This window comes from Leptodactylus fuscus, chromosome 7 (assembly GCF_031893055.1).
Source record: "Leptodactylus fuscus isolate aLepFus1 chromosome 7, aLepFus1.hap2, whole genome shotgun sequence".
Classification (NCBI taxonomy): Eukaryota; Metazoa; Chordata; class Amphibia; order Anura; family Leptodactylidae; genus Leptodactylus; species Leptodactylus fuscus.
Genome location: NC_134271.1, coordinates 12,301,422 through 12,326,927, shown reverse-complemented (window position 1 = coordinate 12,326,927; position 25,506 = coordinate 12,301,422). Strand labels below are relative to the sequence as shown.

The following is a 25,506-nucleotide window of genomic DNA, read 5'->3' as shown; positions in this document are numbered from 1 at the left end:
ATATTTCTGCTTCCTTGTAGTTGCTTCTAGACGCCGGCGCCCATGTGGAGGGTTCGGCTGTGAACAGCAGCGAGGACAATTGTGCAGAGACCCCCTTACAGCTGGCATCAGCCGCAGGTACCATGTATAGGTTACTCCCATTGGTCCTGGGAGGAGGGTATAATAATCCCCAGGGGGCATTGGAAGGGGATGAAGACCCCAAACAATGCCCTGGCCCTTCTGTCTTGGTTGGCATAGCCCAGCACCCTTTCCTTCCGTGCCCTTGGGGTCACTGTTACCCCCTGATCCTTGTTCTTCTCCTTCTCCAGGTAACTATGAGCTGGTCAGTTTGCTTCTAGACAGAGGAGCTGACCCTCTACTGAACATGATGGAGTCCGGCCGCTTGTCCTCATCGCTTCATGAAGACATGAACTGCTTTAGCCATTCAGCCGCCCACGGGCACAGGTAAAGCCAAAAATATTCTAGAACTTTCTAAGAACAAATCCCCAGGTCAGTACGGAAATGCTTGACATATTCAGAAAGTCCATGGCCTGTCTGTAGATGATCCTGTACAATATAGAGGAGCCGGGGGCCATGCAAATAGTACAATGTGGCGCCATCTAGTGCACGTTAATGGTATGGCATGTGTCAGATCTGAGAGACTACCAGCACAGAATCTATGGGTGTAAATATAAGGGGTACAAAGTTAGCATTCACAGCTGGATCTGGCACTTCAGGGCGCCCAAGGACATTGCCACCATATAAGGTGGGGGCCCCATGACACATTTTGCATTGGTCTCAAGATCCTCCAGTCTCATCTGTTGCCCCTTCTGTAGGAACGTCCTGAGAAAGCTGCTGACCCAGCCCGAACTCTGCAGCGGAGACGTCTTATCCCTGGAGGAGATACTGGCAGAGGGGGTGGACAGTGACACCTCCAGTACTGGAAGCTTCGACCAAGGTCCTGTGCGGCTGTGTAAGACCAGAATGAAAGCCCTGCAGGAGGCGACGTACTATAGTGCAGAACATGGCTACCTGGACATCACCATAGAGCTCCACGGCCTCGGTAAGTCTCCTATGTATTATATGGGGTGAGCCCTGACATGGTTTGAGGTAAGTAGGAGAAATCTCAAGAAATTAGAAGGGTGCCGCGTATAAAGAGGAGGTAGCCGTAGAATGTTCTGGATTGTGAGGAATAATCCTGTGATTTCTATATGTCCTAGGCGTTCCCTGGAAGCTGCATGTATGGATCGAGTCTCTGCGGACGTCCTTCTATAACTCACATCACTCTGTAATGGAGAATCTACTGCGGGAATTCTGCACCATAAGAGAGGAGGATTATAATGAGGAGCTTCTTACCGAGGGTCTCACACTGCTATTCAACATCTTCAAGACCACTAAGGTAAGGAACAAACCCGTAATACATCCTGTATTATACTCCAGAGCTGCACTCACTATTCTGCTGGTGCAGTCACTGTGTACATACATTACATTACTTATCCTGTATTATACGCCAGAGCTGCACTCACTATTCTGCTGGTACAGTCACTGTGTACATACATTACATTACTTATCCTGTATTATACGCCAGAGCTGCGCTCACTATTCTGCTGGTACAGTCACTGAGTACATACATTACATTACTTATCCTGTATTATACGCCAGAGCTGCACTCACTATTCTGCTGGTACAGTCACTGTGTACATACATTACATTACTTATCCTGTATTATACTCCAGAGCTGCACTCACTATTCTGCTGGTGCAGTCACTGAGTACATACATTACATTACTTATCCTGTATTATGCTCCAGAGCTGCGCTCACTATTCTGCTGGTGCAGTCAGTGTACATACATTACATTACTTATCCTGTATTATACTCCAGAGCTGCGCTCTCTATTCTTCTGGTACAGTCACTGTGTACATACATTACATTACTTATCCTGTATTATACTCCAGAGCTGCGCTCACTATTCTGCTGGTACAGTCACTCTGTACATACATTACATTACTTATCCTGTATTATACTCCAGAGCTGCGCTCACTATTCTGCTGGTGCAGTCACTGTGTACATACATACATTACTTATCCTGTATTATACTCCAGAGCTGCGCTCACTATTCTGCTGGTACAGTCACTCTGTACATACATTACATTACTTATCCTGTATTATACTCCAGAGCTGCGCTCACTATTCTGCTGGTGCAGTCACTGTGTACATACATTACATTACTTATCCTGTATTATACTCCAGAGCTGCGCTCACTATTCTGCTGGTACAGTCACTGTGTACATATATTACATTACTTATCCTGTATTATACTCCAGAGCTGCGCTCACTATTCGGCTGGTGCAGTCACTGTGTACATACATTACATTACTTATCCTGTATTATACTCCAGAGCTGCGCTCACTATTCGGCTGGTGCAGTCACTGTGTACATACATTACATTACTTATCCTGTAGTGATTCTGTATTATACTCCAGAGCTGCACTCAGTATTCTGCTGTAAGTACATGGTGACTGCACCAGCAGAATAGTGATTGCAGCTCTGGAGTATAATACAGGATAAGTAATGTAATGTATGTACACAGTGACTGCACCAGCAGAATAGTGATTGCAGCTCTGGAGTATAATACAGGCTGTAACTCCAGACTAATTCTCTATGTTCCTTATATAACATTAGTTAATGATATTTTCTTGTCCATCCAATGACCTTCTTTTATACAATGTGTTTTACCCGACAGAGTGATACAATTACCCAACAAGTGGCCTCCATCTTTGCACACTGCTATGGAGACAGCCCAGTGCCCAAAATCCCGGAGATACAAAAGACCCTTCCTGCACGTCTAGGTGAGGAGAATTGGTGATCTGGATTCCTCCCATCCCCTCGGCAGGGTTCTCAGTATTGGGCTCCCAGTCTTTGCTCTCTACCACTTGCTTGCTCTTGTTTTTCATAATTTTGCAACTGTCCAACAGGGGGCAGATCAGACCAAAGATGTCGCATGTGATTGTACCCTAAAAAGGATCACTTTACTCCTTATAATATTGGGCTCAGAACGTGTTGGATATGTCAGATTAGATTGTGAGCCCTGTGGGTGACACAGATTGATGTGATTGATGTACAGCGCCGCGGAATATGTTGGCAACATATAAGCAAATGGAATTTTTGTAGTAGCTCTCAGGTCTCCAGGACCCCATACATCATATATTCTCACCCCATCTAGTCCTGGGCTGTGTTTAGTTCAGCAGACACCCACTTGCTGTATCCGGGGCTGATCAGACACCTATTGACTTTCTCTTGCAGATCCTCATTTCCTGAACAATAAAGAGATGTCAGATGTGACATTCCTGGTCGAGGGGAAGGTTTTCTATGCCCACAAGGTTCTCCTGGTCACAGCTTCCAACAGGTAAAGTATTGGGGGGGTGGGGGGACATTGTTACCTAGACAGGCCTTTGAATGTAATGGGAACTGTGTAAGGCTTTGGCTCTCCTATAGTGGTGCTGCAAGGCAAATGAACATATAGTGTAGCTTAGAGAGGACCCCTTCACCAAATATAGGTGCCGTTCCCCTGATTCTGGGGCACTTGGAATTTTTTCTCTAGCCCCTACCAATCCTGAGCAATCATTGCTGTTAGTTTCAGCACAATTAGGTAGTCTGGGACCCGCCTACTCAAGAGTAGGGAGCCTAACTAACATACTAGGTCATAAAACTAACAGCATTGATTACTCAGGAATGGTGGGGGCTAGAGAAAAAATTCCAACTGTGTCAAAGCCAGTGGAGCTGTGCCTATTGAAAAATGTAAAAAGTTGGAGTTGGTGGAGGTGGTGAAAGTTCCCCTTTAAATAACTGATACTAAGATTTTATTCATTTTGCAGGTTTAAATCCCTGATGACCAATATCAGTGATCAGGAGGACTCAGGAGTCACCGCCATTGAGATCACAGATGTAAAATTCTGCGTATTCCAGGTGGGCAGACACAATATGACATCCGTGGCAAAAATTCAATGAGAGGATTTACAGACAAGTAGACACAGGGATTGAGAATTATTTGTGGAAATGTCGAGTGTTGCACAAGGAATAGGATACAAAAGGTAAACTCCATAATCCTGAGCGTAGCGACTTCATCATAGAGCTCAGGAGTATGTAGTGTAAGCTGTATGCAGTGAGCTCCCTCTAGTGGTGGCTAAGGAAAAGTCATTAGTATAAGATTTTGGTACCTCCACCGATCAGCTGTTTACAGGAACATAGTCAAACTCAGTACTGCCATAGTATGGTGGTTGTGCTTGGTATTGCACCTCAATTCCATTCAGATGATTGGGACTGAGTTGTAACTCCTTTAAACTGCTGATCCCTCGGGGTGCCGGGAGCTGGACCCCCTCCATTCTGATACTGCCCTGTCTTAAAGATAGTAAATCAGTATTATTGTAACTTTTCCAGGCAGAATAATTATTGATGACCTATCCTGAGGATATATCATGAATTTTACGATCAGCAGGGGTCCAACACCCCAGCACGGACTGTACTATATGGCGGTGCATGCAGATCTCATGTCCCACCTGTATGGAGACAGCATTAGCAGAGCAGGATGTGTTATTGCTGCCAGGTGTCTGTCACGGAGGATAAAATACAACCGTACACGACAGATGAGTTAATGCCGCCAGACCTGGCGGAGATCTTCAGCTCTCACATCTCCATTAACACGAATTCCAAGAAAGCAGCAGACCCGTGTGAGCGTCAGGCCCCGATGTCAGGAACCTCGTCTGCCACAAGCTGCTTATTCAATAAACCCAGAGATGATGGGAATCGCAGGTCTCCGGTATCTCGCAGTTATCGCACCCCCGGACAGCCCTGGACTCTGCATCACATAGACATTTTTCCAGATGGATAAGCCCATGGGGGGAGTCGGCGATCTTCTCCATCGGACCTGTATGCAAAGTCTGGAGAAGAGATCCGGAGTCATTAATGCTCTGGAATCTGTGTAAATAATATCATGAGACGCGGCGTTCTTAAAGGGGAAATGTCGCTGCTGTACCGCTTATCTCCACCAGCGGGGTGCATGTGACGCCGCCGTCGCTCTATTCAAATGGGGATCTTGTAATGGGGCCTTCTGTGATTGGAAACTTGCCATCGGGTGATAAGGTGTGATCGTTAGACAACCCCTTTAATCTGCTTAAAGGGATTTTCCATCACAGAAATATTTTTTTATATGCAGCTCCCAATGGGTTAAAAGAATAACTAAAGCAGTCGACCTCTGAACAAATCCCTGTCTGACGCTGCGCAGGTCCCCCATTGGGGTCTACGTCCTGGTCACCATTAACATACAGGACGTTTATTTTGTATGCAGCTCCTATGTAGACCAATGCCTGTCCATGGTAACAGACTACAACCATAACCTGACTTGTGCTGATTTGCAGGATGGTTTGGAAATTTCCCAAATGTCATAGTTTCCTGATCCGTACTGATAATTGGCTTTCTGTCGTGCAGGCGATGATGCAGTACTTGTACTATGGCGGCACGGAAACCATACAGGTCCCCACGGCGTCCATCCTGGAGGTGAGTGCGTCTGTCCCCATGCCGGGGCACATTTAGAGGCCACACCCACATTGGAGCGTTTTAACAAAGCCACGCCCACACTGAGTAGCCACGTCCCCTTACGGTCTATATTGACTGTCGATAAACAATATAACTGGGAGTTTGAGACTCTTACATTGCAACCAATCACAGCGCAGCTTTCATTTCGTATCCTGCTCATGAAAAATGAAAGCTGCGCTGTGATTGGTTGCTAGGGACTACTAAGATAGATTTGCTTAGAGACTATCAAAATGGCCGCACTTCCTGTTGCCTTTTTCAAAATGGCCGCCACTGCCAAAAGGAACGTTCCATAATCTGTGTAAGTGAATCCAATACAACGAGTAGGGTTTGGTTGCTGAATTACCGGGGTTATTGGACTAGGGGCAGAGGGTCCGGACGTGTGCGGGGGGGATACCTGGATTTGTGCAGTCCTCGGTTCCCTGTCCTTCCATCTTCCTGATATAAATCATGGCGTTTCCCTTTCCAGCTCCTGTCTGCGGCCAGCCATTTCCAGCTAGAAGCTCTGCAGCGACATTGCGAGATCATCTGCTCTCAGAACATTGACCAAGACAACTGCGTCAGTATCTACAAATATGCCAAGGTGAGAACCATCACCTTACGTTACGTCTAAGCCCCCCGCCCTCATCTTCTCTGTGCCCCTCTTTTCAATGGGGGAAGAGCCAACAACTATTTATTAGTTTGCACCAAATCTATCACCGTAATGTCGCAACGTTGTCAATTTGCCGCATGGTAAATGCTTTTGCCCCTACAAACCTCATTCAAGTTAATGGGGGCTGAGTTGCAATTGCACGACATGGCCACTACACAGTGTATGGCGCTGTCTCCTCCTGGATCCAGCATGCAGAAACCAGCTGATCGGTGGAGGTGGCGAGCTTAGAATCACAACCTAAGGATAAGGTAGTCTTGGTCATCCCTTTTTTAGTGTATACGTCAGGGGCCTGATCTGATGTCACAATGGTTCCATGTCCTTCTGGTTACATCCAGAGCTGCAAGAGATTCAGGTCAGCTTTCCTGGGATATGTCCCTACATGTAGCCCCCTCTGCTATGGTTCAGGTTTGCACTCTGCTGCGTTGCATAGTGAGAGATGTAGTGTTATAGCTGATACAGTGTAGTAATCTGGTCCCGCTCCCAAATACACAGTTCATTATAATGCAAGACATCTGCAGAACCACCACCATGCTGATGGTTTCCTTGCAAAAGCCAGTTGGATTTTGAGTGCAGCTTCGTATGTGAATGGAGAACTAGTGTGCTGCACCCTGAGAGATCTACTGTTTTACACTATACTTCCATCCTTTTCCTGAATATACCAGACACAGGCATTACTAAGCAAGAGATCTCCTGGGCGTCACCGCCATGCTGATGGTTTCCTTGCAGTAGTCATTTGGAATTTGAATGCAGCTTTGTATGTGAATGGAGGACTCAATTTATTCTACAAGTTATGTTTACATTGATTACGTTCTATTCTATCTGGCAGATCCACAACGCCCCGGAGCTGGCTCTATACTGCGAGGGCTTCTTCCTACAGAACATGAGGCTGCTGCTGGAACTGGACGCCTTCAAGCAACTGATATACGGGCGTAACAGCAAAGTGCAAGGGCTGGACCCCCTGACGGACTTGAAAAACACACTGACCAATCGCATTAAAGACATGTATATCTCTTGCCGCGTGTAGGTCGCGTCTTATGTACATAGAGCAGATGACCGCGCCAATTCTTGCACAGTTATAATGGGCTGTTGTATGTGAGTGCTGTAGAATATTGGACTGTATATAAGTGTATGTAGATAGACCCCGTGCCTAAACTAAACGTCCATAGACACTAACCCCCCCACGCCTCCTCTCCCTCTCCCCCAGGGGTAACCATTGTCATCTTTCCCCCATAGCAACCCTGGCCGGGCTTCTCGGTGGGTTCACCTTCCCCCTCACAATCATTTGCACCTTATGGATCACTTTCGCATAGTGACATCACTTGTGTAATCCGGATCGGTTTTATATCATCTCATCTCCGACTTGTAACACATTGTGTAAAATATTAATAAAAAGGTCAATTATTGGTGAACAAAAAAAATTTAGCAATTTTTTTTTACTGTTGCACCAAGGTCATGTGCTCCCTGGCATCAGGAAGGTTCCTTTTATTTTTGTGGTGTCTTTTAGTATATTGCAATTTTCACATTGACCACTAGAGGTCAGCCTGAAAAAAAAGATTACACTCCCAGCTGGTGTGACTTGCTTTACAGCTTACAGTAAAACTGAATGTTACCATTGTAGAGCTTAACAAAAGGACAAAAAAAATTTAAATACGAAGTCCATTTAATAGTGCTGACATCAGAGGACAAAGCGATGTTCCGTAAAATATCAAACTTAGGTATACAAAATATCAGTCTGGAAACCAAAGTAAATGTCAGAGCTGAAGCCGTGAACCTCAATGGTCTATGGCTACGCCACAGTCATACATGAGACAATACATGTATTATAGCGATATGTTCAGCCCTGTACATACACACCATCACGTGTGCGCGGCGCCTCATACATTACACATATATACAGTGTTGTACCCGCTGCAGGATCACATTTACAATATACAGCCTCACCAGCAATACAGATACAATCCCGACCGCCTCACATAGGCACAGTTCACATCATCAGCTTTTCATTTCCCGAATTTCTGCTTCCTGTCTTTATTTTTCTTCAGTTTCTTTTGTGGCTTTCCTCCGTTCCTCTCCGGCTGCGCCAATTTGCGTTTCTTGTCACTAAAAAAAAAGACAACAGATCACTGGTGAAAACCTCAAAATGAAGACGTGACTGGCACATACACAGAGTCACCACTAGAGGGAGCTCACCAGCTGTATGCACTGAGATTCGCGAACACCCTCTAGTGGTGGCAAATAAATTTTATAAATTGGTGAAACTCAAGATGATAGAGTACAACAACTAAAGTCAAAGTAAGCACTATGCTCGCCACACTACATGTAATCCAAAAAGGAGCAATTGGAATAATAGAACTGATAAAACATAACCTTTAATAAGCCGGTTAAAATACTAAGATAGCAAGAATACATAAGAAATACCCACATAAGACCATAAGTCCAACTCAATCACCACATATCTGGACACGGCGGTCCCATAAGGAAATTAAACCAATTGGTGACTCACCTATTTGTAGTGGATGACCTGGAACTACTTTAAAAACAATCCAGGGAAGAAGTCTCCGTCCTGATGAAAGTGTTTGAGACAATAAAGAAAAGAAAAATGTCCCTAGACTATAAGACAGGGAGGGAACTGTATACCCCTAAGCCTAACACGGGGTCACCTCCCTAAATGGCCAGTGCCCCGACCGGAACCTTGCCCTGGTATTAGGATGTCCCTATACACGCCCTCCTGGACAGAGATTTGAACAAATGTGCTATAAAGAGTTAATTACAACTAAAGATGACATACCCGACATGCATGTTTCGTGGTGCATAAGTGACAGTAACACACACACTCATCAGGGGTAAATAACAAGGTTGCTAATAAACCGCACACATAAACACATGGGCATATGTATATATTAGCCCATCAGGGGAACAGACAGTCACTAAGGCTAGTGACTCAGTCACATTCATACCACACTAATAACAAGTGGTTAGATAGGCAGGACAGAGAAATGAACGAGTGAAGCTAAAGTTCAGTCCTCAGAACACTACGGAGTGCCGAACAGTGTACGTCCAAACCCTTCCCCTCGGGAGAGACGCGCCAAATGCGGGCATTTAAAGGAAACAGAAGTGCGCATGCGCGGTAAGTAAAACAGTCGCGCATGCCCAGATTTCACTGCTTTCGTACCCTATGTCGGGCGCATGCGCATTACATTGTCTGAGCGCCGCATATCCCGATCATAGAAACGGAGCCAAACTCAGGTAAATTTTGGCATCTAGGACAGCCTCAATGTTCTAACAGCTGGCCAAACATGAAAACAGGCTCATACAACTGACCCATATCAATAAGGGGCAGAAAATATGCCTGAGCGCAAAAAGGACAATCCCCTATGCATAAAAAGTACAAAAACGCACCATCCGTATTGTTACTAACCAGACAGTACCAATTTCAAAGGAATATTTAAACTGGTTAAAAGATTCAGGAACAGCTACAAGATAGCATACCCAGTGGTCGAATTACTACACATATAGTGCCAAATATCATATGAATGAAGCAAAGCTGAGTTGTTCATTAAGACCCCTAGGGTGTGTGGTCTGTAACCTAAAGATCCACTTTGTCTCTGTCTGTGTGACCAATCTATCCCAGTCGCCTTTGCGTGCTGGAAATTTAACGACATCAATGCCCGTGAATCTTAAACCGGTGAAATTTCCCGCATGCACGTCACGGATGTGTCGCGCAATAGGGGTATCTCGTGAATGTCGTATATCACCTAAGTGTTCACCTACACATCTACGAAATTCCCTGATAGTTTTGCCAATGTACTCAAGGCCACATTGACAGATGGCCCTATAGATCACACCTTTAGTACGGCAATTGATGAAATGTTGGATAGTGTACTTTGCTCCTGTAACCTGACTCATAAACTGTTTGCCACAGGCGATATATGGGCAAGCCACACACCCACTACACCTGTAGCAACCTTTTGTCTTGACTGGTAGCCAACTCTGGGGTGCTGATTGACCCACAAAGTGACTACTAACAACACGGTCCCTAATGTTACGCCCTCTCCGATATGTGATCTGTGGCGGATCTTCCACCAGCTCAGGGGCTGTGCGATGGGCAGTCCTTGTGCGCCATCGTACGCTAATTTGTTCCTGGGCTGGTGGGAGCATTCGCTGGGTCCGGGTGAGGGGGAGGGCGACTGGTTGGGGCGGGTTCACGTGTGGGCTCGTTATATCGACGATATTTTCGTCGTGTGGGAAGGATCCAGAAGTGATTTTGAAACTTTTGTTGGGTCCTTGAATGACAACCACATTGGCCTGCGGTTTACTTTTGAAATTGATCCCGTTAGTTTACCCTTTTTGGATGTGAGGATCTTCAGAGCGTCGGGTGGTGACATAAATACTACAATTTTTCGTAAAACTACAGCCACCAATTCTTTATTGAGGTGGGATAGTCACCACCCGTCGTCTCTGAAGAGGGGGATCCCCAATTTTTACGGCTGCGACGTAATTGTACTTCCATCCAGGATTTCAAGACCCAAGCGGATGATCTCCGTATTAGATTCTTGGCCAGGGGATACCCTGATTCCGTTTTACGGAAAGCTTACCAATTTGCACTCAAAAGTGATCGTACTCAGCTCCTTATTCCGAAGCAAAAAAACCCTGATGAGGGCCTGATAAGGCTCATAGCCACATTTGGTGGAGCCTCTGGGCCAGTGAGAGATATTATTAACAAGCACTGGGGGATCCTGTTGATGGATCCTGACATCGCTCCAGTGGTAGGATCTAGACCACAGATCACATACCGGAGAGGGCGTAACATTAGGGACCGTGTTGTTAGTAGTCACTTTGTGGGTCAATCAGCACCCCAGAGTTGGCTACCAGTCAAGACAAAAGGTTGCTACAGGTGTAGTGGGTGTGTGGCTTGCCCATATATCGCCTGTGGCAAACAGTTTATGAGTCAGGTTACAGGAGCAAAGTACACTATCCAACATTTCATCAATTGCCGTACTAAAGGTGTGATCTATAGGGCCATCTGTCAATGTGGCCTTGAGTACATTGGCAAAACTATCAGGGAATTTCGTAGATGTGTAGGTGAACACTTAGGTGATATACGACATTCACGAGATACCCCTATTGCGCGACACATCCGTGACGTGCATGCGGGAAATTTCACCGGTTTAAGATTCACGGGCATTGATGTCGTTAAATTTCCAGCACGCAAAGGCGACTGGGATAGATTGGTCACACAGACAGAGACAAAGTGGATCTTTAGGTTACAGACCACACACCCTAGGGGTCTTAATGAACAACTCAGCTTTGCTTCATTCATATGATATTTGGCACTATATGTGTAGTAATTCGACCACTGGGTATGCTATCTTGTAGCTGTTCCTGAATCTTTTAACCAGTTTAAATATTCCTTTGAAATTGGTACTGTCTGGTTAGTAACAATACGGATGGTGCGTTTTTGTACTTTTTATGCATAGGGGATTGTCCTTTTTGCGCTCAGGCATATTTTCTGCCCCTTATTGATATGGGTCAGTTGTATGAGCCTGTTTTCCTGTTTGGCCAGCTGTTAGAACATTGAGGCTGTCCTAGATGCCAAAATTTACCTGAGTTTGGCTCCGTTTCTATGATCGGGATATGCGGCGCTCAGACAATGTAATGCGCATGCGCCCGACATAGGGTACGAAAGCAGTGAAATCTGGGCATGCGCGACTGTTTTACTTACCGCGCATGCGCACTTCTGTTTCCTTTAAATGCCCGCATTTGGCGCGTCTCTCCCGAGGGGAAGGGTTTGGACGTACACTGTTCGGCACTCCGTAGTGTTCTGAGGACTGAACTTTAGCTTCACTCGTTCATTTCTCTGTCCTGCCTATCTAACCACTTGTTATTAGTGTGGTATGAATGTGACTGAGTCACTAGCCTTAGTGACTGTCTGTTCCCCTGATGGGCTAATATATACATATGCCCATGTGTTTATGTGTGCGGTTTATTAGCAACCTTGTTATTTACCCCTGATGAGTGTGTGTGTTACTGTCACTTATGCACCACGAAACATGCATGTCGGGTATGTCATCTTTAGTTGTAATTAACTCTTTATAGCACATTTTTTCAAATCTCTGTCCAGGAGGGCGTGTATAGGGACATCCTAATACCAGGGCAAGGTTCCGGTCGGGGCACTGGCCATTTAGGGAGGTGACCCCGTGTTAGGCTTAGGGGTATACAGCTCCCTCCCTGTCTTATAGTCTAGGGACATTTTTCTTTTCTTTATTGTCTCAAACACTTTCATCAGGACGGAGACTTCTTCCCTGGATTGTTTTTAAAGTAGTTCCAGGTCATCCACTACAAATAGGTGAGTCACCAATTGGTTTAATTTCCTTATGGGACCGCCGTGTCCAGATATGTGGTGATTGAGTTGGACTTATGGTCTTATGTGGGTATTTCTTATGTATTCTTGCTATCTTAGTATTTTAACCGGCTTATTAAAGGTTATGTTTTATCAGTTCTATTATTCCAATTGCTCCTTTTTGGATTACATAAACTCAAGATGATCCAACTCTTATTGCTTGTGTGAACGTTTCTTAAAAGTGAACCCCGTAAAACCAGACGCACCTCTTCACGCTGACGACGGACGTGTTCTGTCCGGTTTTCAGGACATCGTTCCATTCGTCATCATCTCCCCGGATGACATAACTGCGGAATAAGACAATGATGTCAATTATTACCCAAACCCTCGAATAGTTCCGCCGCTGATCGCTATTAGCGCCACTTACTGGGACAGATCAATTCCTTTTAACTTCTCCACTTCCTCCTTGTGCTTTTGCTGGAATTCCTTGGCCGCCTCTTCCTATTAAGGAAACAAGATCACGTATCAGGCTCTGTTCACACTTATAAAGCACCAGATGATCCCACCAATAAGGTCCGTCAAGGTTCCTTTAGGGTGCCCATTGCTTGGGTAGGAAAAAGCTCTGATATTCCCCCATTGATTCTAAGACACAGACCCTAAGGAGATGCTACATTACCACAAGGTTCCTTTAGAAGTGGAGAACTCACCAAATCCTCATTCAAGGACTTTGCAGTGGGCTCCATGATGACTTCCTTGGTGGTCACCATCTCATCCTCCACGGCCTTCTCCTGGATCTTGCTGAATAACTGGAGAAGAAAGACCATGAGAAGGTAAAGTGACCGAAGACTGAAGAAGGGTTTATAGTGCAAAATGATCAATCTACTGCCCCCTGGTGGTCGGACCCCCAAACATCACACTGTCATGGTCTATGATAGAGGAAAAGTCAAGAAAAGCCCTTTAAAGGAGTTGTGCAAATATGGCTGCTTTCTTCTTCTCAGGAAGTGACATCATGTATGACGGTCACATGGCAATGCCACATCTCCGTCCAATTAAAATGAAGGGGACTGAGCTGCAGCATGGCCATGTGAGTAATGGATATGATGCTGCTTCTTGAGAAGTCCTACACAACTCCCTTAAAGGGGAAGTCCAGTCTCTTGATCTGTCATGGGCATTAAAGGTTTTCCTATATGATTTATTAAACTGTATCTGTATCCGACTGGTGGGGATCTGACATCCGGACCAGACACCGATCCACTGATGTGGCTGTCTCTGGGTTTCAGGAGTTGCTGCTGTGGACGGGGCTGGAGGCAGCAATGGCGCCACCACAATAGAGTGGACATTAATAGGTACTGCCCTACCCAGTACAGTAAGCTTGTGGCGCCGAGTCGCAGCCGGGTGCAGGCATCAGTAGGAAAAATCCCCTTTATGACATCCATAGTCTGAAGATCAGTTTGGGTGGGGGTTCCACTTTAACTACACCACAATGCTGCTCTGATACAGGCCGCAGAGTCGGCACAGCTACATTTGATCCTTCTAGCGATGTTACCTGGACGACTTTCCGGATGATACGGTTGAAGAGCCCCATGAGCTGGCTGCTGGGCAGATCGATCTCCTTCTCCAGCTGGTCCATGGACTTGTGCTGCAGCCCCACACCCAGGAGCAAAGCCTAAAATATAGGGGGGCAAAAACATCAGGACATCCAGTACAAGGCAATGCGGTAATAACAAAATTATAGGGTTATTAGAAACTTATCAAATAAAACTTCTGCATCAATATCTCTGCTTGCTGTCGCTCCTCACGGTCTACTTGCTAGTCATGTGATCACAAGCGCCGGCGTGTTACGGCACACCGCGTGTACTGAGCCGTGCTCCAGAGTGTCCAGCACATGACCGCGACTTGTATCCCCCTCGAAGTAACTATGAAGGTTGCAGCAAGCAGAGATCCTGAGAATCACCAGGACGTGATATATTACTCATCATACAATATATTTATGGACAGCGGTGGGATTTCATGATGCTGCACATGCACACATGGTGGGGACTTACAGACTGCGCCGCCGACAGGTTCAGGTTTCCGTATTTTTGTAAAAAGAACATTTTTGAGATGGAGGGAATGAGGTCCATGATGAGGTGATAGTCCACCATGTTCTGGGAGTACATCTCCAGCCGCTTCAGGTCGTAGGGGGTAAAGGAGGCCTCCAGCTCCGAGCGCGTGATCACTGCGGGGGACGACAGAAGGGAGTTCAGAGTGCGCAGGGCACAGGCAACATGTCAGCTGCAGAGGGTAAAGGTCAGAGGACGCAAGACACAGAGTAGTGGTCAGAGGATGCAGGTTAGAAGTCAGAGGATGCTGGGCGCAAAATGGAGGTCAGAGGATGCCGGGGACAGGGTAGCGGTCAGAGGTCACCAGGTGCAGGATAGAGGTCACAGGACGCCAGGCACAGAGTAGTGGTCGGAGGACGCCAGGTGCAGGGTAGAAGTCACAGGACGCCAGGCGCAGGGTAGTGGTCAGAGGATGCCGGGCGCAGGGTAGAGGTCACGGGATGTCAGGCACAAGCTAGAGGTCACGGGATGTCAGGCACAGGGTAGAAGTCACAGGACGCCAGGCGCAGGGTAGTGGTCGGAGGACGCAAGGTGCAGGGTAGAAGTCACAGGACGTCAGGTGCAGGGTAGAAGTCAGAGGACGCCGGGTGCAGGGTAGAAGTCAGAGGACGCCGGGCGCAGGGTAGAAATCACAGGCCGCCAGGCCCAGGGTCGTGGTCAGAGGATGCCGGGCGCAGGGTAGAGGTCACGGGACGACAGGCACAGGCTAGAGATCACAGGACGCAAGGCACAGGCTAGAGGTCACGGGATGCCAGGCACAGGCTAGAGGTCAGGAGAAGAGTCTGAGGAGATACTCACGACTTTGCAATTCCTTCTTGACGTTCTTATTCTGCAGGATATTCAGCGCCACAGACGGCGAGAAATTTCTGAACTGATAGGAAAGGAGAGAGAGGAAACGTCTCCGAAAATCTGAAACAGAGAACCAGAGCGTAAATCTCCAGTATAAGGCAGGACATAGATATAACGAAATGTACAGAAGCTTTTTAATACACTTTGCATCTCCTCTCTGCTTGCTGTAAGTGAATAGAAGCAGGAAGCCTATATAATATATAATACTCCTCACAGCTGAGATTCTACCACAGTCGTCGCATCTAGTGAACCCTCATACTCATCTCTGACATCGGGGGACACATCCCAAGAAAGAGCAAAACTTCACCTTTCCAAAACGCGGTCAGCCATGGCTCCTGCTCAGACTCCTCGTCCTCCTGTAGACTCTTCAGCATGATGCAGGAGTGCTCCCCCGTCAGGTCGTTCTGCGGTAAGACAGGAAAAATAATTCTAACTATGAGACTATATAACATGTAGCAGGGTCCGCTACTCCCAGCATGCATAGCGTCGCAGACCCCACCCCCCACCACATGTAGAGAAAGACACTCACCGGCGTCTGTCGCAGATATACAGGAATGAACCCAGCTCGCTTCCAGAACCTGCCATGAGAGAGCGTTAGCCTCTGCTCTAAGGAACGTGTCAGTCTATACTGCTCTATAGGCTGGGGTACTCACTTTAAAAGTTTTGGTGTCAATCCATAGGACACCCCAAGATAATCCAGCTTTTCCGTGGGTCTCTCGCTGAGTCGCAGCAGCAGAGGGGGCAGATTCTTGCGAGGGGTGACCGTCTCTTCTAGAAGGCTGACCGCCTGGGATAAGGAGAAGGTTAGCACAGCCCTATTACAACAAGACTATATATAAGGGGGTCCCATAAGGGGGTCCTCACCTCGCTGCTTATGGAGGAGATCTCCTGAGGTTTATTGTTCACATTCTCTTCCAGGCAAGGAAACTTTCCCTCGTAATACATCTGTAGCAGCTGCAGCGCCCGACTCCCGTAACCCATCTGTAGGGACATATACAATCTCATCACATTCAACTGCAGCGCCAATTGAAAGAATTGGGACCCTTATACCCCTGGTCTTGGTGGAGTGGTCATACATACATGCCGCTGCTCCATTCATATCTATAGGGCTGCCATACAGAAATGGAGCAGCAGTGCACATGAGCATGATAACTTTCCTCCTGCCTGCAGTCACCACTAGAGGGAGCTGTGCCGTTTACTATTCAATGTATAAATATACAACCCTGAGCTCCCCCTAGTGGTGACTGCAGGTAAGAAGAACTTAGTCTAGAAAAACCGTCATCCTGGCATCAGACTATGGAGATACAGCAGCTATAGAAGAACACAAAGACTACTTATATAAGGACTAGAAGACATTAAGGCTAAAAATATCTTTGAACTACTTTGCAACACGCAAATTCTTACCCCTTGATAGTCCGGGTGAACGGCAATCCTCACTACTCGTGCTCCGGACAGACTGCCAAAATCAGGATCCTGGAACTGAGGGCGAGAAGAAATTGCGCAGTCAGGGACTATGTGATAAAGGCTGACAGCTATTCCTTCCGTCTTCTCATACACTTGCATGCCGAGCTCGGATAAGCATGTGCTATCAATGCTGGGAATCGCAGGTCCCTATATACATTAGATGGTCCGCTGCTACTAATCTGACACGTACGACCGACTTACCTGTTCTGACACCGTCCAGGGAATGAGATCTCCAGACGCCTTCTTCCCTCGAGAAAGACTGTTCATGATGGATTGACGGGAAATCTCTCCTTCAAGACAGACCTGAAGAAGAAGTAACAAGAAGTCAGAAGACATATTATGGTCGTCCAGCTTTGGTAGCACTATAACTCTCAGCATGCCCAGTCTATCCCAGACATGTCATTGCTGGTTGGAGTAGTTTCAGCAGGCACATTGCAATGCTCTCTTTAGCCTGCAGGGGGCGCTCCAAGAAAAGCGAGCATAACATCTGCAACTAGGGGAGTCACAATTACCTGGATCACCGCCAAGACCTCCGGTAAAGCATTCTGGGAAGGAGGAACCGGGGGAAGGAGGCAGAAGAGGTGATGGGCCGGGGCGTCAGACAACATCTGCAGGTCATTGGGTGAATTCTGTAGAAAGACATGGGGTCATTAGTTACATAGTGATGATAGGAGACCGCACCCTATATCGTCTGCCCCCGTGCGCTGGGTATATGCGGTGTAAGATCATACCTTGTAGTGAGAAGCAACATACAGCGCCATCAATCTCTGCAGGAACGATTCGGAGGCTTTATGGTAGCAGAACAGCGTGTCGCGGTTTACATAGTATCTGGTGCAAAATATTAAGGAAACCTGGTACGAAACCTGAGAGGGATTAATCCAGCCTACTAGGGGTTAACCATGTATAATAGAAAAGGATATATATATACAGCATGGGGGGGAGGGGGGGGGTAAGCGACTGACCACTAAGAGTGCCAATGATCACAAGAATGGGTCACTTGTACCAGTTTGAGTGGGATGATGGTCACAAGTGCTCGTACGGCTCCATTCACTTATATGGGACTGTTGGAGAGATACGGGTGCTCTGCCATCTCCAGCAAGTCCATAGAGATGAGTGGAGCAGTACTGAGCATGTGCAACCACTGCAGGGTCCTAGTGACCTGACCCTTATCCAATATCTTATGGATCATTCTTAAAGGGGTTGTCCATACTATGATACTTATTGCTGCGGCCTCTGAACTGCCTACCAAGCACAGCGCCATACATTGTATAGTGGCTCTGCTTGGTATTGCAGGTCAGCTTCATTCACTAGAATGGGACAGAGCTGCAGCACATAACTCCTTTGCATAGATATTTTTCACCAAGCCCATGGAGGAGCAGACACCGGCCACGCTGACATCTTAAGGTCCTAATACGACTAATGACACAGAGAGGATACAGGTCACAGGTGTCGGGCAGGGGACACCCAGAAATCATCCGGCTGATATTCAGACAGTCCAGACACAAGAGTTCGTTCAGCCATTTCTCCACCGGGTCTCCGGGAGCGTAACGTATAGACTCCTGCAGGGAAACTTCGTGAAGAGTCCGAGCTGAAAGACAAGAAGTCGCAAAATCTGTCACATAGAGAAAGCAGAACGTGCTGGAGGATCAAAGCAGCGGTCAGAAATATCACTGCCAACCAAGCAGCCATTGCATATACTCCGACAGATCCAAGGCGGACGCTACTCTAGGGCATGCACATACCTGAGGCCAGGCGCTGGGTGCTTGTGGACTTGTTCTCGGCTGTTATGGAGACCTGACTCTCGGCACTTTGCTGTCGCAGCTGCTGGATCAGTTTCAGGGACAGGGAACGGCCGGTGCCCTCGTATCTAAGACAGAAAGGTTGGACATCTAATAAAGCTGTATCATGACAATGACAAGAGCCGGTCACTCCATTACTAGGTACTCACCCATTGATGGTGGAGGCCATGAACACCAGGTAGGGGCCCAGGAGACTCTTGACAAGGGGCAGAGGAATGGCGGCCGCTTCATCTATGACCACCAGCTCAGCCTGACCCAACTTGACAGCATCGGCCGGGTGGATATACTGCAGGGAAGCCGAAGGCAATGTATAGTCAGTCTGCCATGTCATACAATGCCAAGCATCGGAGACCACACAATCCCCGTCCTGGCCAATAATGAAGACTGTGGCCGCATTATACGGATGTTATGGAAATCTCAGAGAACTGGGAGGTCCATGATCCACGAGGAGGTTGTAAGAGGCGGACATGTTACCTGTATGGTCTGTCGGTGCTCCTTGAAGACGTTCACGCGGACAACGGCTTTCTCAAACTCTGGATTAAGCGACTGGATGATCTCGTAGTCCAGATGTTCCTGTAACACAAGAATGAGGCAGTAATGTCAAGCTAGGCTATAGTGAAATAAATCAGCTTTATGGGCTAGTCTGGGCTTAGAAAAACATGGCTGCCTTGTTCCAGAACCAGCCATTTGTCCCTGGTATTGTAGCCCGGCTCCACTGAAGTGACTAGGACTGAGTTGCAATACCACGCACAACCTGGAGACAGATGTGGCGCTGTTTTGGGAAGAAGCAGCTACATTGTTCATTGTGAAAACTTCTATAAAGTGTTGACAATGGCGTCTGGGTCCAGATGTAGATCCCGCAGCCGCTCACCTGGTACTGCAGCGCATCGAAACCTTTAAATATGAACTCAAACAGAGTGTGCAGGTTGTCGGGACTCGGAGACGTCACAAAGATGTTGGAATATCTAAAAGTGGATGAAGAAAATATGTCATGTCTGGAGCACTAATGTACGTACAGATCAGAGACACGCGATGAATGAGCAGGAGACCATACCCGAATGCCACGGCGCCAGCTATCGCCAGACCAAGGGCGGCAGATTTCCCTCGACCTCGAGCTGCGGTCAGGGCCACCGTACTGCGGAGAGTCTTCTCGGATATGGCTTCTATAAACTTCAGCACTGCCTTGGCCTGGACAGTAAGAAAATCGTTCCCAGTTAGGCTCTGTTCACATGTATGTTTGGCACAGAAAACCATAAGTCGTTCCCATTTACCTGGTCCAATGTTTTGCAGTTGTCCACCAGGACGCCCACGGGCTGCGTGTCCTGGAGACTGAGCTTCACTTCCTGCAGTTCTTGCTCCTCAGGTGTCAGTGCTGCGTCCTGGAAAGAACAAGATGGCGGTGAGAGGAGGAAGCAAGGAATAAGGAGAATTGCAGTGCTGTGGCTACAGACGGGGCGGGCTGACTACCTGGGACTTCGGTGGCAGCGGCTTGATGTTGGCAACGTGGCTGGAGATGGGCAGAATATTCAGCTGGTCGTCGATCACCATGCAGTTCTTACAGGAGGCCAGAGACAAGATGAACCTGACAGGATTGCCAAAAAAAACAAGGATTACAATAAATTCTACAAGGTGCTTGCACTAAGTGAATAAGAACCTGCTGATCACACAGGCGTGCTGCAAACCTTTCATTGAAGCGACCGACCACGTCTTGATGGGCCTCTGTCCTGTAACGGGAGTGAACATCCTGCAAAAGGAAAGGACAAGCTATGATATATCATGGGGGGGAAGGGAAGACCATGACCGTACAATGGAGCACTGGGTATAGGTCACCATGACTTTTATCTTTTGATTAACGACCATCACAGTCACCCCAGATTGTTATTATTGCCCCTTTAAACAGCGCCACACCTGTCTACAGGCTGCGTGCAGTATTGCAACAGCTCAGCTCTATTCATTTAAGCAGTGAATTCCCCAGTAATCAGACATCTAAGTCCTATCCTGTGTCTAGAGCAGATATGACATTACTGGGATAGCCATTAAAACTTACAAGGAAGGGCCAAGGGGAAAAACAGACAGAGACAGGTCTATGCATCTCAGTGAAGCCCAAGTGACTCTGTGACTACCGGTCTGCACAGTCCAGATACAAGAGGAACAGGAGGAGCTTCACAGGCCGATACATAAAGAAAGTCGGATGCTTTACATACCATAGTCATGGTGTATAACTGTTTGAGGGAGGCCATGGTGCGAAGCAGAAGGACTACGATCCCACCTCCTTCCACTGTTTCTATGGTACGAGCCAGCAAGTTGGGGTTCAGCGCCTCAAAATCCTGGCAAAGAGACGAGAGACAGATGATTGACTACAGACATTCAGCTATATGAGGCCAAGGACCCGGGGGGTGCAGGGCAGAGAGTCACCCACCTGCAGGACGCACATGCCGTACGTGTTCCCCAGGATCTTATGGGTCTCGCTGTAATAACAGTAACGGATGTTGGTGGCAGCGATGAAAAGCTCGAAGGGGTCGTCCTCCTTAATGTCCAGCGAGCCGCTCTTTATCTTTTTCTGAAGATGCCTCATCTTTTTCTTTCGGTTACTGGAAGATAAGAGACAATGAATCCTCAATGCAGATAGGCCGAGGTCACCGTAAATGTGTCAGAGGTCACCGCAGACGTACAGAGGTGCCAGAGGTCACTGCAGACGTGTCAGAGGTCACCACAGAGGTGCCAGAGGTCACTGCAGACGTGCAGAGGTCACCGTAAATGTGTCAGAGGTCACCGCAGACGTACAGAGGTGCCAGAGGTCACTGCAGACGTGTCAGAGGTCACCACAGAGGTGCCAGAGGTCACTGCAGACGTGCAGAGGTCACCGTAAATGTGTCAGAGGTCACCGCAGACGTGCAGAGGTCACTGCAGACGTGCAGAGGTCACCGTAAATGTGTCAGAGGTCACCGCAGACGTGGCAGAGGTCACCGCAGACGTGGCAGAGACCACCATAAATGTGCCAGAGGTCACCGCAGATGTGCAGAGGTCACCGCAGACGTGCAGAGGTCACCGCAGGACACTACAGACGTCCTCTTACCTGCTGAAGCCCAGTTCTTTCTTGTAGCACCAGAGGACAGAGGGCCGCGCCTTCACTGCAGATTTGGAGAGCATGTGATGGAGGATGACCACCTGCCAGAACATACAACATACAGATTCACATGACGTAAAAATGGAACTCACATTTAACCCCTTCCTGCATTTCACTGCGGGATGGTGCAGGCCAAGCAGCTGTCCACGACATCTATTAGCCCCACAATCCGCTTCCTCTTCTCAGGCCACTAGTCACACGGCCATTCTGCAGCTCAGACCCATTCAAGTGAATGGGATTGATCTGCAATACCGAGGACAGCCACTAGACAACAAAAGCAGCGAAGAGTCTGCAGCTAGTCTGGTGCCACATCCCCTTCCATCAGCTGATCAGCAGGGGTGCTGGGAGTCAGACCCTTACCAACCTGATATTGATGACCTGTCCTATCCTACGTTTGTAACAACATGTATAATGAATCCTAAACTTTATTTATTGCGTCTGCGGTCTATAAATACCAAAGAACATTGAGAAACTAAAACTCTATGGCTCTTGGCACACACTAGAGGGCGCAGTCTATAGTCAGACAGGTAGGCAGATGTGTGCTGCTATGCCCCCTAGTGATTGCTGTTCACCCCCAGCATTACCTCATCCCTTCCATGGTCTCCCACAATGACAAAGAAGCTCCGGTGTTTCTCGGCCACTCCGTTCTCAATCAGGACCCGGATCCGGTTATCGATCTTCTTCCGCTGCATGGTGGTGATAGAATCTGGAGGAGAAATGTCAAAGTGGAAAGATCAGAAGATGACGGATGACGAAACGGTCAAGAGGTGAATGTATAGATTAGGCAGAATGGCATGAACGTTCTTAGACTTCTCCCAAAGAGGTGCTGCAGCAGCTGTAGTGTTTTGTAGCCTAGCCATATAGCAGCAGCACACACCATACGCTGGAGGAAGGGGTAGAGCTGAACCCCCCGTTTTATCAGTGTTGGTCTCTCCCAATACATCGATCACCTCTCCCATTTACTGCAGCCATTCTACCCGAATGTGAACGAGCCCTATAAATACCCCATTCACATGCTGCGGTTTTCATCCAGTTTTATTGGTCATGTTTACATGCAGTTTCTTGAAGGTGGATAATAGCTTCCTCTATCAAAAAGATGTTCTGCAGCAGCTGGGACAACACTTTGTACAATACATAGTGCAGTTTTTGATCGAGAAATTCTTCATATTAGTCAAAGAAGTTCTGCAGCAGCTGGGACAACCTACTGTCCTGCTCCACTACTGATTCCATAGTACACTGACCCAGCGCGGCAGATCTCATTGAGAAGAGGTGACAGAGATTCACACCGGTCTAAGAGGTTCTGCAGCAGCTGGGACAACATACTATACTATACTTGCTGCAGCACCGTTACTGACTGAGAAGCAGAACGGGAACTTCATATTAAAGAGGTTCTGCAGCAGCTGAGACAATAAAATGTACAATACACATTCCCGCGCAGTTACTGAGCAAAACAAAGCCCCCTCATCTTTTCTCAAAGAGGTTCTGCAGCAGCTGAGACACCACACCATACAACACTTGTCGCAGCACTGTTACTGACTGAGAAGCAGAACAGGAACTTCACATGAAAGAGGTTCTGCAGCAGCTGGGACAACATACTATACTTGCCGCAGCACCGTTACTGACTGAGAAGCAGAAGGGAAACTTCATATTAAAGAGGTTCTGCAGCAGCTGAGACACCACACCAGTATAACACTTGTCACAGCACTGTTACTGACTGAGAAGCAGAAGAGGAACTTCACACGAAAGAGGTTCTGCAGCAGCTGGGACAACATACTATACAATATTTGCCGCAGCACCATTACTAATGGAAAAGCAGAAGGGGAACTTCACATGAAAGAGGTTCTGCAGCAGCTGGGACATCTTACTGTTTAATACACAATCCTGCTTTATTATTGACTGCCCAGCTGCTGCTCTTTAAGAGGTGGTGATGACGCTTCACACCAAAGAGGTTCTGCAGCAGTTAGGGCAATGCACTGTGTAACACGCTCTCAAGTCTTAGTTCACTGCCTGGCATCCAACAATAAACCAAGAGGTTCTGCAGCAGCTGGGACAATACAATGTACAATACACATTCCAGCGCAGTTACTGAGCAAAATAAAGCCCCCTCATCTGTTCTCAAAGAGGTTCTGCAGCAGCTGTGTTGGATAACACACAATAGATTTAGTAAACGCACTGACTGAGACATGCCACCACTGTATAAGATAGGAATACCCCTTTAAGATGTAGCACAGACCCTGATAATATGAAAATCCCTTTAAGAGTCTGTTCACACCTGCAGGTTTCTGATGCAGTTCTTCATTCCATAATCAGGCGCTTCAATAACTACACCACAAAGCCTACACGTGTGAACATGCCCGAAACGTGATTGTAACGATGTGTGAAACGCAAAACTTCTGCGTTCAGTGTGAACACAGACTAACACACTGCCCAAACGTCCCCTTTAAGAAGAAACCGGTGACTACCGCGGCGAACACCTCACTTATCTATTCGTTCACACTACACGTGTAACTGCGTCTTGTTACATACCTTGTAGTCAGGCAGACGGGGCCGCACTCACATGCCGCATGTACACAGCGAGGGAGGACCCCGGGGCTGCCCTGGCGCCTGATCAGGGGCCTTCACCGCCCAGTCGCGCTATGACGTCACGTCCACGGAAGAGACGCCATATTGGAGCAGGCAACAGTCTGACCGTTTACTGCTACAAAGTCTAAATCTGTAGATTCCTTGTTCTGGGACACAAATGGTTAAATCTACTTGTAACTTCATCTTGTGGAGAATAAAGTTATAATAAGTATTCACAGGGTTTTTCTGATATTTTCCCCTAAGTTTTGTATAATTTTGGGGTGTTTCCTTGGGGGGGGGGGGGCACAATGTAAAGCAAATTCAGTTGTATGTAAATTCTGCTCTTAATATAGAGCTCATGCCCACAGTCGTGTATGGTTACGGGGTCCACAGACCAATACACGTCAGTGCCTGAGACCGAATCGCTGATGACATCACGTTCATAGATGACATGGTACAGCAGCAGCTCAGTCCCATTCAAGTGAATGGGGCTGAGCTGCAATACCAACCACAGACACCATATAATGTACACCGCTGTACTTGGAATTCAGTGAAGACACCACAGGGCTCACCAGAACGCTGCCACTTCCTCAACCAGCTGATTTATGGGGGTCCTGGGTCCCTCTTCTAAGGATCGGTTATCAGTATATAAGTCCTAGAAATCCTCTTTATACCGGACCTATTGATTCAGGTGACTTCAGGATACGCCGCTGTGTGTACATGAGGAATAGCGGCCATTAGATGACTTGTGTTCCGCAGTTTTCAGGCTCCGTTCCTCAGTTCTCCCTTGGCTGGTGCTGGACATTAGCTGCTATGTCTGCCATACTCTTTAATCCTTATATGACCAAACTAAATACGATAGGAAGAGTTGTCAGAGGGTCGGCGGAGCTACAGACCGAGCGCCTGTTTCAACCATTCACATATCCACGGAGGAATGAGGTAAATCCCATCTTTACCTCACAGAGACATGTGACGGCCGCCCTTTATAATGGCGTCTGGTTAATCCGCAGTCTCTTCATTCTCTGTGGTAGTCCGATTTTTT

At 47.4% G+C, this 25,506-nt stretch overlaps 2 protein-coding genes across 2 annotated transcripts in view; one reads left to right on the top strand and one right to left on the bottom strand.

Moving 5' to 3' along the window:
• ABTB2 (ankyrin repeat and BTB domain containing 2) overlaps window positions 1-7,414 on the top strand; it is a 61,726-nt gene extending 54,312 nt beyond the window's left edge. The window contains exons 8-17 of the mRNA XM_075281052.1: window positions 21-117; window positions 309-444; window positions 816-1,042; window positions 1,200-1,378; window positions 2,724-2,829; window positions 3,284-3,386; window positions 3,856-3,946; window positions 5,465-5,533; window positions 6,039-6,152; window positions 7,048-7,414. Coding sequence (XP_075137153.1) covers window positions 21-117; window positions 309-444; window positions 816-1,042; window positions 1,200-1,378; window positions 2,724-2,829; window positions 3,284-3,386; window positions 3,856-3,946; window positions 5,465-5,533; window positions 6,039-6,152; window positions 7,048-7,245 — 1,320 coding nt within the window. The 3' untranslated portion in view covers window positions 7,246-7,414. The remainder of the gene's footprint in view (window positions 1-20; window positions 118-308; window positions 445-815; window positions 1,043-1,199; window positions 1,379-2,723; window positions 2,830-3,283; window positions 3,387-3,855; window positions 3,947-5,464; window positions 5,534-6,038; window positions 6,153-7,047) is intronic.
• Window positions 7,415-7,881: 467 nt separating this feature from the next.
• On the bottom strand, window positions 7,882-24,494 carry NAT10 (N-acetyltransferase 10). The gene is made up of 29 exons (XM_075281030.1): window positions 24,429-24,494; window positions 22,487-22,608; window positions 21,852-21,943; window positions 21,195-21,366; window positions 20,980-21,102; window positions 20,458-20,519; window positions 20,243-20,357; window positions 20,047-20,154; window positions 19,830-19,963; window positions 19,647-19,740; window positions 19,250-19,348; window positions 18,925-19,061; window positions 18,719-18,843; window positions 18,414-18,564; window positions 17,708-17,804; window positions 17,489-17,605; window positions 17,178-17,279; window positions 16,917-16,991; window positions 16,377-16,493; window positions 16,166-16,299; window positions 16,042-16,090; window positions 15,820-15,916; window positions 15,462-15,572; window positions 14,607-14,779; window positions 14,108-14,227; window positions 13,269-13,367; window positions 12,989-13,062; window positions 12,828-12,908; window positions 7,882-8,321 (listed from the first exon to the last, which is right to left on the bottom strand). The coding sequence occupies exons 2-29, from the start codon at window positions 22,592-22,594 to the stop codon at window positions 8,222-8,224; spliced, it is 3,066 nt and encodes a 1,021-aa protein (XP_075137131.1). The 5' UTR covers window positions 22,595-22,608; window positions 24,429-24,494; the 3' UTR covers window positions 7,882-8,221.
• Between the last annotated feature and the right edge of the window lie 1,012 nt (window positions 24,495-25,506).